General features: G+C 47.1%; 1 protein-coding gene across 1 annotated transcript in view; it reads right to left on the reverse strand.

Annotated features, from left to right (window-relative positions):
* Positions 1 to 12,915, reverse strand: part of adgra2 (adhesion G protein-coupled receptor A2) — a 166,513-nt gene that overhangs the window by 23,281 nt on the left and 130,317 nt on the right. The window contains exons 14-16 of the mRNA XM_069917465.1: positions 11,945 to 12,150; positions 7,402 to 7,529; positions 2,899 to 3,022 (exon numbers count right to left, since the gene is read on the reverse strand). Coding sequence (XP_069773566.1) covers positions 2,899 to 3,022; positions 7,402 to 7,529; positions 11,945 to 12,150 — 458 coding nt within the window. The remainder of the gene's footprint in view (positions 1 to 2,898; positions 3,023 to 7,401; positions 7,530 to 11,944; positions 12,151 to 12,915) is intronic.

The raw sequence follows: 12,915 nt of genomic DNA on the forward strand, positions 1-12,915 counted from the left end.
CGCTAAGAAGCTCGAAGGGGCGGGTGGCTTTGATAACGTGGGAGTTATCCGGACGGAAGAAATGGGGCTTGCATTCAGCGCACACCGAACAGGCCCAAACCAAGGCTTTTATTAGCAAAAGACCGGAGCTCTTCACAGGTGGCCGACCAGTCCGGAATGATCCGACCTGGCTAGGGACACAACCCTTTAAGGCCCAGAAAATAGGTGTGGCTTAGCTCTCAGCCAATCGCTGTAAGCACAGTCTAGATACAGTAACTATATACACTATGTACATTGGTGATAGACCTGTACTATCACATTCACCCCTTCTTGGAGAATTGACCCTGGGAAAAAAAAAACGAGGGAGAGAATGAAAGGAAGGGGTAGGTCAAGGACTGTAGCGGTCAGGGGGTCTGACCATCCGGCATGACCGCCGTGGTGCCGGGATTGGGGTCGCTGGAGTGGTGTTGCCAGCGGGCTCGTCGGATGCGTTTGCTCCGTCGCTCAATTCCCCAGTCGTTTTGTCGGCAGGGTGGCCCGGGTCATTGGGGTGCTGTTGGTCCTTCTGTTGCGGCACGGGGCCTGGAGAAGGAGTTGGGGGGGTTTGCTGGGTCTACCGCGTCCTGAGCTAGGTCCCGCACCGAAACAGTGTCCTCCCGCCCGTCTGGGAACTCCACGTATGCATAATGTGGGTTTGCGTGGAGTAGAGTCACTCGGTCGACCAAGGGGTCGTTCTTTGAGTGCCGGACGTGGCGTCGCAAAAGGACGGGGCCAGGGACGGTGAGCCATGCCGGTACAGTGGTTCCCGATTCGGATTTCCTCGGGAAAAGGAACATCCTTTCGTGGGGGGTGGCATTTGTTGTAGTACATAGGAGGGAGCGGATGGAGTGTAAGGCACTAGTGAGAACCTCCTGCCAGTGAGAGGTGGGGAGACCTTTAGACCGGAGAGCCAGTGTAACCGCTCTCCATATGATGGCATTCTCCCTCTCGACCTGGCCGTTACCGCGTGGGTTATAGCTCGTGGTCCTGCTTGAAGCAATACCACACTCCAGAAGGTACTGTTGCAGCTCTGCACTCATGAATGAGGACCCCCTATCACTGTGGATGGAATTGGGGTACCCGAAGATGGTGAAAATACTGTGAAGGGCCTGTATCACTGAGGTGGCAGTGGTGTCTGGGCAGGCCACAGCGAATGGGAAGCGGGAGTACTCGTCGATGGCCGTAAGGATGTAGGTATTACGGTTGGTCGACGGTAGGGGCCCCTTAAAGTCTACGCTAAGAAGCTCGAAGGGGCGGGTGGCTTTGATAACGTGGGAGTTATCCGGACGGAAGAAATGGGGCTTGCATTCAGCGCACACCGAACAGGCCCAAACCAAGGCTTTTATTAGCAAAAGACCGGAGCTCTTCACAGGTGGCCGACCAGTCCGGAATGATCCGACCTGGCTAGGGACACAACCCTTTAAGGCCCAGAAAATAGGTGTGGCTTAGCTCTCAGCCAATCGCTGTAAGCACAGTCTAGATACAGTAACTATATACACTATGTACATTGGTGATAGACCTGTACTATCACAGTGCCAAACCATTTTTTTGCCTAGTCCCACTGACCTGCACTGTCCACTTCCTTCCATACCCCTCCCATCCACATACCTGTACAAATTCTTCTTAAATGTTAAAGTTGAGTCACTTGAACACCTGTATCAAATCTCCCTCATTCTTCTATGCTCCAGAGAATAAAGTCCTAACCAGTTTAATCTTTCCCTGTAACTCAGTTCCTGAAGACTGGGCAACATCTTCTCTGCACTCTCTCTATCTTACTGATAACTTCCCTGTAGTCAGGTGACCAAAACTGCACACAATACTCCAAATTTGGCCTCACCAATGTCATACAATTTGACTATGACATCCCAACTCCTTACTAAATACTGTGATTTATGAAGATCAAGCTCTCTTTACAAGCCTATCCACTTGTGATCCCACTTTCAGGGAATTATGTATCTATATTCCCAGATCCCTCTGTTCTACTGCACTCCTCTGTACCCTACCATTCACCATTTAAGTCCTTTCTTGGTTGTCCTTCCAAATTGCAACATCTCACACTTGTCTACATTATTTCTATCTGCCATTTTTCAGCCCTTTTTTCCAGCTGGTTAAGATCCCTCTGCAAGCTTTGAAACTTTCCTCAACATATATAACAAGATGACAAACAACATATATAACAAGATATAACGTAGATTTCCTGTCATATTTTGAGTCTACTTCAAGGACACAAAACGATCAAGTGTAACATGTCACTGGAAATTCATTTTCTGCATTCGCCCTTTGACTTTTTCCTTGCTAGTTTTGGTGCAGTCAGTGACGAACATGGTGAAAGGTTTCATCAGGGCATTGTGACCATGGAAAGGTGGTATCAGGGCAACTGGAATCCGTAAGTGCTGGCTGACTATTGTTGGACACTGACATGAGGGGCATCAGATGCTGAGTACAACTGAAAATCAGCGGCAAAACATTTTTAGATCATTTGAAATAACACAATTTGTCAGCATAATAAACAGGCTAAATTCAATAAAAGTTAATTTAATGTGTCTCCAACTTCTTACGTGATACAGCAAATCTGAAATTATCTTTGTGTTCAGCTTGAAGTTGTCTATCATAATCCCTAATTACTTTTCAGGAAGTTAAACTTTTGAAAATATTTATTGTCCATACTCTGCACATCCAGTGCTTGCTGGGTGTTGCTGGCCTGAACCCCTTCATCCCAATCTGCAAAGGCCAAATTCCAACAATTAGTCTTCAGACTCATACTGACACCCATTTACTTAATAATTGGACCTTGCCACTTTAACATGTGACACTGAGCTATTCCTTGCACTGCACACCGCAGGAATATTTCAACTCAGGTACCGGGCGTTCTACACTCACCACTTGGCAGACAAGACCGTACTCTTTTCGATTGATGCCACCGGTGAACACAGCACAGGTCACGGAGATGTGGAACCAGAGGTTAAGCAACATGTGCCAGCTCTTCCTGGATATTCGGATGGTGCTAAAAGAACCAGTAAGAGAAGGTACTAAGTAATACACATCAATGCATTATTATCAAATCAATTCCTTTGATAAATCCTCTGGGTGGAACAGTTGGCATGACCTTTTCAGCGTCAACGTTTGATACATGGGTTTGAATCCTGTGCTGTCAGTAAGGTGTTTGTACATTTTCCCTGTGTCTGCAAGGGACTGGTTTTCTCCCACTGTTCGAAATGTACTGGGAGTATAGGTTAATTGGATGTAAATTGGGCAACACGACTCGTGGGCTGAAATGGCCTGGTACCCTGCTGTATGTCTAAATTTTAAAAAAATTAAGAGTCTCATGGAAATGTGTACGGTAAATACAGGTGAAATAATTGAATTTTGTGGATAAATTTTTAGGGTAAGATTTAGGGGGTTGACTATTACATGATTACTTCTTTTGACCGCTGTAAATAACTGCGTTATTTGAGATGATGGGAGCTCGGATAGGCGGGCAAGAGGCCAGGGCCTAGGCGAGAGACTGCAGTGGAGGAGTCAAGAGCCCTGCTGAGTGGGTGGTTGGGGAAAAAATGGGGGGGGGGGGGGGAAATCGACGTTAACACGTGATATTTGGTAAATATCACAGTTACAGGGCCTTCTGGCCTATAAGCCCATGTAAAGGTTAAAACCTTGTGTTTTTGATTCTTAGTTAATTTTGTGCCTGTCTCTTTAAGAGAACTATTGTTTGTAGAGTTACCATAGTGTCTACGATGTAACGGCTTGGTCTTTCATTCTACAAGATGTGAAGGAAGCGTGAGCGCAAAAAATTTTCTTTGAATTTTTGTATCTCTTTAAATACCTTTTGTATCTCTCTATATCTTTATACAGTATCATACAGTAAATGCTTTGTTATTCATCATTATGAAAGTCTTAATGCAAAGTTATGCAAAATGTTTATCCATTCTATCAATGAATTAAAACTACATAAAGTAACAGCCACAGAGTTTGATATGTTGGATTAAAGAGATTGAAATTTGGGATATTGTAGCTCACACTTTGGAAGATACTTCAAAATTAGGATATATTAGAATAAGGGAAGTGTTGTCTGGAGCCCAAGCCACCCAATTGACCTACGACCAATCCCCAGTACATTTTGAACAGTGGGAGGAAATCGGAGCACCTGGAGGAGACCGACACAGACATGGGGAAACGTAGAAACTCCTTACAGGCAACGCGGGATTCAAACCCACATCCCTGGCTCTGTAACAGTGGGGGATTCAAAGTTCCCAAGTGACTACTGCCCTTGTCCTTCCTACTGGTAGGTTACAGGTTTGGGAAGTGCTTTCGGAGGAGCCGTGGGTAAGCCACTGGTAGGCTGTAGACAGTGCAGAGTGCCAGGGGAGAATTTAGGACAGTGATGGTAAATGTGGGGAGTTGGAGGAGGGTTAAATCTCAACCCACACAGAATGCAGCAGGTGAGAGGCAAGTACTCACTCCTGCATTCTTGCACTGTTTCCCTCCCACTTTAATTAAATTTTTTTAAAGTAGACATACAGCATGGTAATGGACCCTTTCGGCCCACGAGCCCCTGCTGCCCAATTTCACCCAAATTGACCTACCCCCTGGTACATTTTTTAAACGGTGGGAGGAAACCAGAGCACTTGGAGACACGGGGAGAACGTACAAACTCCTTACAGACAGCGCAGGATTTGAACCCTGGTCACTGGCGCTGTAACTGTGTTGTGCTAACTGCTACATTAACCATCCTGCCCTTACGCTAACTGTGATTGCTTTCACTCCACCCTCCCCCCCCCACCCGTGATTGACAGCAGTCCCCACAAAGTGGGATTGTGAAGAATGAGACTTCAGCGCCACCCAGAAGGCTGCACCTCATAAATTATCTAGGTAAACAATGTGAGGCTGCGGAGGTAACAAGAGTGGGACCTTGAGGAGTAATGACACAGCTCAGGATACATTGGACATGGCAACAGGCTGCTGCCGACCTTGCTGAGAGGAGGTGCCGGTATCCTGTGTAAAACCAGCACTGTTTCCTCCTACACAAATCTCTGAGATCAGTGGCTCAGTAGGACAACAATGCCACCTACAAATCCGCTGATGATACCACGGAGGTAGGCTGTATAAAAATGGGGTGATTAGTCGGCAGACAAGAGGGAGATTGAAAACTTGGCCGCATGGTGCACCTACAACAACTTCCCACTCAATGTCACCAAAACCAAGGAGCTGATTGGCGACTTCAGGAAGAGAAACCCAGAGGTGTTCAATCCAGTTAATCATTGGGGATCAGAGGTGGTGATACCGGTAGAGGACCCTTGATTCGGAGCCGAACAGAAGCATGGGTATGACAACGGATCTGTACACGCTGATCTTTGTGTGTTTCTTCAGGTTGTTGTTTTTCCAGACTCTTTTGTGTAGTCTTCCAAAGGCACTATTTGCCTTGGCGAGTGTGTTGTCTATCTCTTTGTCGATCCTTGCATCCGATGAAATGGTGCAGCCGAGGTAGGTAAACTAGTTGACCATTTTGAGTTTTGTGTGCCCGATGGAGATGTGGGGGGGCTGGTAGTCATGGTGGGGAGCTGGCTGATGGAGGACCTCAGTTTTCTTCAGGCTGACTTCCAACCCAAACATTTTGGCAGTTTCCGCAAAACAGGACGTCATGCGCTGGAGAGCTGGCTCTGAAGGGCAACTAAAGCGGCATCGTCTGCAAAGAGTAGTTCACAGACAAGTTGCTCTTGTGTCTTGGTGTGAGCTTGCAGGCGCCTCAGATTGAAGAGACTCCGCTCCATCCTCAACATTCATTGGAATGACTTCATCACCAACATCGAAGTACTCGAGCTGGCAGAGTCCACAAGCATCGAATCCATGCTGCTGAAGACCCAACTGCGCTGGGTGGGTCACGTCTCCAGAATGGAGGACCATCGCCTTTCCAAGATCGTGTTATATGGCGAGCTCTCCACTGGCCACCGAGACAGAGGTGCACCAAAGAAGGACTACTTAAAGAAATCACTTGGTGCCTGCCACATTGACCACCGCCAGTGGGCTGATATCGCATCCAACCGTGCATCTTGGCGCCTCACAGTTCGGCGGGCAGCAACCTCCTTTGAAGAAGACCGCAGAGCCCACCTCACTGACAAAAAACAAAGGAGGAAAAACCCAACACCCAACCCCAACCAACCAATTTTCCCTTGCAACTGCTGCATCCGTGCCTGCCTGTCCCTTGTCAGTCACCAGCGAGCCTGCAGCAGACGTGGACATAACCCTCCATAAATCTTCGTCCGCAAAGCCAAGCCAAAGAAAGAAAGGTGGAGGGGGGAGTTCTTGGGAATCACTATCTTGGAGGACATTTCCTGGAGCCAACACACTAATGGCATCGTGAAGAAAGCACATTAAATTTTTAAAAATATTTAGTAACAGGCCTACACCTCCAATACATGATGAATGGTGGGAGGAAACTGCAGCCCCAGGGGAAACCCATGCAGACATGGGGAGAACTCCTCATAGACAGTGTGGGATTTGAACCCCGGTCCCAATCTTTGGTGCTGTAAAGGTGCTGCACTAATTGCTATTCCCCGTGTTGCCCCGTCAGCACTTCTACTTTCTCAGGAGTTTGCAGAGGTTAGGTATGACATCAGAAACCCTGGCAAATTTCTACATGTGTGTGGTGGAAAGTGTGCTGACCGGCTGTATCATGGTCTGGTACGGGGACATCAATACCCCTGAGCGTAAAGCCCAGCAAAATGTCGTAGACACAGCCCAGGACATCACAGGTAAAACCCTCCCCATCATCAAGAACATCTGCAGGGAACACTTCTCACCACCCAGCACCCAGCACTCGCTGCTGCCATCAGGAAAGAGGTGTCGTTGCCACAAGACTCGCCCCACCAGGTTCAGGAACAGCTGCTCCCCCTCCACCGTCAGACTCCTCAACGACAAACTCAATCAGGGACTCATTTAAGGACTCTGACTTTTGCACTGTATTAATTTTTATCCTCTGTTCTTCACAGTTTGTTTACATTTCATTATTTGTTTAAATGTATATACTGAGTCAGTTTTTTTTTGCTCTACCAATTCGTGGTCATTCTGCCCCGCCTGCAGGAAAAAGAATCTCAGGGTTGTATATATTCTGACAATAAATCTGAAATCTAAAATGTCCTGCTCCCACTCCCTGTTCTTGAGCTGAAACTACCCACGTTTTCCCAGAAACATATTAGGGAATGACTGGGCAGTGGTTACTTGAGCCAGATCCAGAGGAGAGCATGGCAGGAATGATTAAGTCTGTGTTGGTGTGGTACAGAGCATATACACTGCATGGCAAAAGGCCTGTTCCCTATGTGGCCACAGCCACTGCCTGTTCTAACTCCCGGACAACAGTGATTTTTACAACGGCCACTGGTGACTTACTTGTGCCTCAGGATGTATGCAATGATGGCAAGGAAGAGGCAGAGAAGGAGGAAAACAGTGCAGGTATAAATAATAGGGTGAAGAATCGGTACGTTTTCATGAATTGGAACAGACTGGTTACTTATCCTCTGCAAAAGAAACAAGAGAATGATAAATTAGATTTTTAATACAACATTCCCCACACATGAGAGTGGCAGAGAGGATCACTGGGGTCTCCCCCTCGCCCCTCCATTGACGCAATCTACCGGGATCATTGTCTGGAGAGGGCGCACAAAATCATTGAGGACCCCCTTCCACCCCACACACAGCATCTTTCAGCTGCCCCTGTCGGGGAAGAGATACAGGAGGATCAGAGAGGGCACCACCAGGATAAGGAACAGCTTCTTTCCACGGGCAGTGAGAATGCTGAACGACTGATGATCTGCTCGTAAAATCCCTCCAAGACACCACTATTATTGAACAACATTTATCGATATGTACTGCATATAAATCCCTTGTAAATATGTGCGCTATGTCTTCACGTGTTTGCATGATTTTACAACGAGGACTGAGGAAACGCTGTTTTGTCCAGTTGTAACTTTACAATTGTGTGACAGTAAACTTGAACCTGAACATACCTTTTAATGGAATTTTTTAACTTTCATTTTTCTTTTAACACCAGTCATATACAGCATCTGTCAACGTAGTTAGGTAAGGGGTTTGAATTTTTTTTCTACCATTATTTTCTTCTTTCCCTCTTTTTTTATTAGTTTTTTTTAAACCAATAAACAAGATATATACTATTTAGCATATGAGCAGCGCTGTCTGGTTTCCGAGTATTGTCCTTCATTTCCTATGTATATTGGCTATGCAAGTTTGCCTTGTTTAGAGGGCGGGGTTCAATTAAGAAAGGTAAAGGATCCATTATTGTCATGTAAATTCTCCATTTAGAATGTAAAACACATGAAATTCGTCCACCATGAAGTAATCAGAGAGTCGCCACGTTGTCCAGCATCCCCCTCACAGAAATGAGGCCCCAGCGAGCAACGAGCCCGCATCCCCTGATTTACAAGACCAGTGCTCTGACCACTGAGTTTATCGTAAACAACTGCGACCCCAGAACTGAGCCTTGCGGTACCCCACTAGTCACTGGCTGCCATTCTGAAAAGAACCCATTTATTCCTACTCTTTGCTTCCTGTCCCTCAACCAATTCTCTATCCACCTTAGTACCATACCTCCTATACCGTGCTCTTTAAGTTTATATGCTAGTCTTCTGTGCGGAACCTTATCAAACACATTACTAAAGTCCAGATATACCACATCCACTGGTTCTCCCCTATCCACTCTACTGGTTACATCCTCAAAAAACTCTATTTTATTCGTCAGACATGATTTCCCCTTCACAAAACCATGCTGACTCTGTGCGATGATACCACTACTTTCCAAATGTACTGCAATTGCATCTTTAATAACCAATTCTAGCACCTTCCCTACTACTGATGTCAGGCTAACTGGTCTGTAGTTTCCCAATTTCTCTTTCCCTCCCTTCTTAAAGACTGGGGTTATGTTGGCCACCCTCCAATCCTCAGGAACTAATCCAGTATCCAAAGAGGTTTGAAACATTATCACCAACGCATCCACTATTTCCTGGCCTACTTCCTTCAGCACTCTTGGATGCAGACTATCCGGCCCCAGGGATTTATCTGCCTTTAATCCTTGCAATTTAACTAATACAACTTCTCGACACAATTATTTCCTTTATTTCCTCCATCACAATAGATCCCCGATCCTCAGTAATTTCCTGTAGATTAGTTATATCTTCCTTGGAGAAGACAGAACTAAAATAGTCATTCAAACAGTCTGCCATACCCTTGTTCCCCATGATCAACTCACCCATTTCTGTCTGCAACGGACCCACATTTGTCTTAACTAACCTCTTTCTCTTAACGTATCTATAAAAGCTTTTACAGTTATTTTTTATGTTCCCTGCCAGCTTCCTCTCATAATCCCTTTTACCTTTCCTAATTAATCCTTTTATCCTCCTCTTCAGAACTCTGATTTTCTCCCAATCATCAGGGATATTATTCTTTTTAGCTAATTTGTAAGCTCCTTCTTTGGATTTGACACTCTCTTGGATCTCCCTTGTTAGCCACGAATGTGCTACCCTCCTCAATTTATTCCTCGTACAAACTGGGACGTACATTTTCTGCACTTGCTCCAAGCTATCCTTAAACGACTGCCATTGCATTTCTACCTTAGTCCTTTAAGTACCAATTGCCAATCTATTTTAGCCTATTCACATCTCATACCATCAAAGTTATCCCTCTTCAAGTTCAAAACCTTTGTATCCGTACAACTCTGTCACATTCCATCCTAATGAAGAATCCCACCCTATTGTGGTCACTCTTGCCCAAGGGGTTCCTCACAACAACATTGCTAAATAACCTTTCTCCATTACTCAATACCCAGTTTAAAATGGCTCGTTCCCTTGTCGGTTCCTCAACATGCTGATTTAGAAAACAATCCCGCATACATTCCAAGAAATCCTCTTCAACCTTACCCTTACCAATTTGGTTCACCCAATCTACATGTAAAGTCACCCATAACAACTGCCGTCCCTTTGCTGCATGCATTACCAATTTCCTTCATGACTCCTTCACTAACCTCACTGCTACTGTTAGGCTACTCCCACTAGCATCTTCTGCCCCTTCGTGTTTCACAACTTTACCCATAGGGATTCCACATCCTCTACACTGATGTCCTTCCTTTCCATGGCATTCACCTCTTCCCTAACAAACAGGGCTACTCCACCTCCTTTTCCATTCTGTCTATCCCTCCTGAATGTCGAGTTACCCTGAATGTTGAGCTCCCAGTCACGTTTCCCCTGAAGCCATGTCTCTGTGATCCCAACTATATCATAGTTATTAATAGCTATCTCCACATTCAATTCCTCCACTTTATTACAAATGCTCCTTGCATTGAGACACGAAGCCTTCAGTCTTTCTTTAGCCACACGCTTATCCCTTTTACCATTATGTAAATAAATAGCTCTTTTTGATTTCCCCCCCACCCCCACCACTTTTACTTACCTGCCACTAATGCTTTTCACCTTGCTACCTATTGCTTCTATTCTCATTTTACACCCCTCTGACTCTCTGGACTTGGTCCCATTCCCCTGCCACAATCTCCACCATCCAGGAAAACATCGACGTTCCTCTGCCTCACATCCTCTGTAACATTGTCATTATTTTTCCTGCAATCCTCTGAGCTGTGGAGCCAGAGCGGTCTCCCATCCATCCCAATCCCTCCCGCATTCCCCCAAACCTCACGAACATCACCTCTCACCCACCCGGGAGGCCACGGAACCCATCGGCCCACACAACTTTGGGATGGAGGGAGGGATCTGGAGCACCCATGCGGCAACAGGAAAACACGCAAACTCCACATAGGCAGCACCGGAAGGAAACTGAGTTGATGGAGGTGTGAGGCAGGAACACTACTCACTGCATCACAAAGCACCTCTACCTTTTTTCATGGTGGGAATTTAGAGGTGTTTGATAACTCAGGTGAGGACTTTAGAATGGGGAGCAGTGAGTATGTCAATGACCCACGGCTTTATCGCCAGATCAGGCTCCAACAGTGTCATCAAGTCAGCAACAATGATGAGACACACTACAGAGAAAAGATGGAAAATCTCGTGATCTGGTGCAAGAGGAACAACCCGAGTCCCAACGTGGACAAGACAACAGAGATGATCATGGACTTCAGGAGGACCAGGAACAACCACCCTTAACTACACATCAACAACTCTGCAGTAGAGAGAGTGGAGAGCACCAAGTACCTTGGAGTTCACTTAACTAGTGACCTATTGTGGACACTCAACATCTCCTCAGGAAGGCACAACAATGACAGCGCTTCCTGAGAAGACTGAAACAGACAAGGTTACTGGCCTCCATAATGCCAACCTTCTACAGGAGTTCTATGGAGAACGTCCTGGCCGGCTGCATCACAATGCGGCACGGCTGCTGCAGAGAAATGGATCAGAAGTCAATCCACAAGACCATAAAAGTGGCAGAGAATCTCCCTCCCCACCATCGACATGATCTACCGGGATCGTTGCCTGAAGAGGACCCCCTTGTACCCTACACACTGTATCTTTCAGCTGATCCCATTGGGGAAGAGATCCAGGAGTATCAGAGCCAGCACCACCAGGCTGAGGAACAGCTTCTTCCCACGGGCAGTGAGAATGCTGAACGACCAAAGGAACTGCTCACACTCACCGCCTGAGCGCTCAGATTCAAGAAACATTATTTATATACTTGTATAGCTGAATACTTGTCCTACATACACTGTTTGTTTGTACGTATGTTATGTCTGGTTGTGCATCTGTGTGGTTTGAACCAAGGACCAGAGAACGCTGTTTCATCAGGTTGTACTTCAACAATCAGATGACAAGAAACTTGACTTGAGTTATTCCCAACCAGCTGGTTCAAACTGTATGTACCTAGAGGCTGAGCAGACGTCTCACCATAGCGTCAGTGAACAGCACCACCATGTCCTCACCTTCAGCACGGCCACATTACTGAATTGGCTGCAGTGCAGGGTGCTGATGTTACCCCTGGTCTGGGCGATATGGCATCCTGCTGCCTGCCAGCCACCAAGGCCATCCAGGAGGTCAAAGTTCCAGTGGGCAGCGACCTGATCCTCTCCCATTTGCCAGTGACGCAGAGACACAAAGAGGGGATCAATGAGCTCGCCGACACAACTGCCTGCACACACACCAACATTGGAGAAAGAAACAGATGAAAATCACACCAAAGAGATTCTGTCAACACACGTGTACCACTCCCCCACTGTCCACACACCTGGACCACACCCACACACCCATACTACCCTCCCACTCTCCACACACGTGTACCACTCTCCCACTGTCCACACACCTGGACCACTCTCCCACTGTCCACACACCTGGACCACTATCCCACTGTCCACACACCTGGACCACTGTCCACACACCTGGACCACTCTCCCACTGTCCACACACGTGGACCACTCTCCCACTGTCCACACCCCTGGACCACCCTCCCACTGTCCACACCCCTGGACCACCCTCCCACTGTCCATACACCTGGACCACCCTCCCACTGTCCACACACCTGGACCACCCTCCCACTGTCCACACACCTGGACCACTCTCTCACTGTCCACACACATGGACCACTCTCCCACTGTCCACACCCCTGGACCACCCTCCCACTGTCCACACCCCTGGACCACCCTCCCACTGTCCACACCCCTGGACCACCCTCCCACTGTCCACACACCTGGACCACCCTCCTACAGTCCACACACCTGGACCACTCTCTCACTGTCCATACTCCTGTACCACCCTCCCACTGTCCAGAATTGTGTACCACTCTCCCACTATCCACACACATGGACCACCCTTCCACTGTCCACATATCTGGACCAACCTCCTATTTTCCACACACCTGTACTATTCTCTCATCCTCCACCTTTACCTGCTGTCTGTT

This window comes from Narcine bancroftii, chromosome 2, assembly GCF_036971445.1.
Source record: "Narcine bancroftii isolate sNarBan1 chromosome 2, sNarBan1.hap1, whole genome shotgun sequence".
NCBI classification, from domain to species: Eukaryota; Metazoa; Chordata; class Chondrichthyes; order Torpediniformes; family Narcinidae; genus Narcine; species Narcine bancroftii.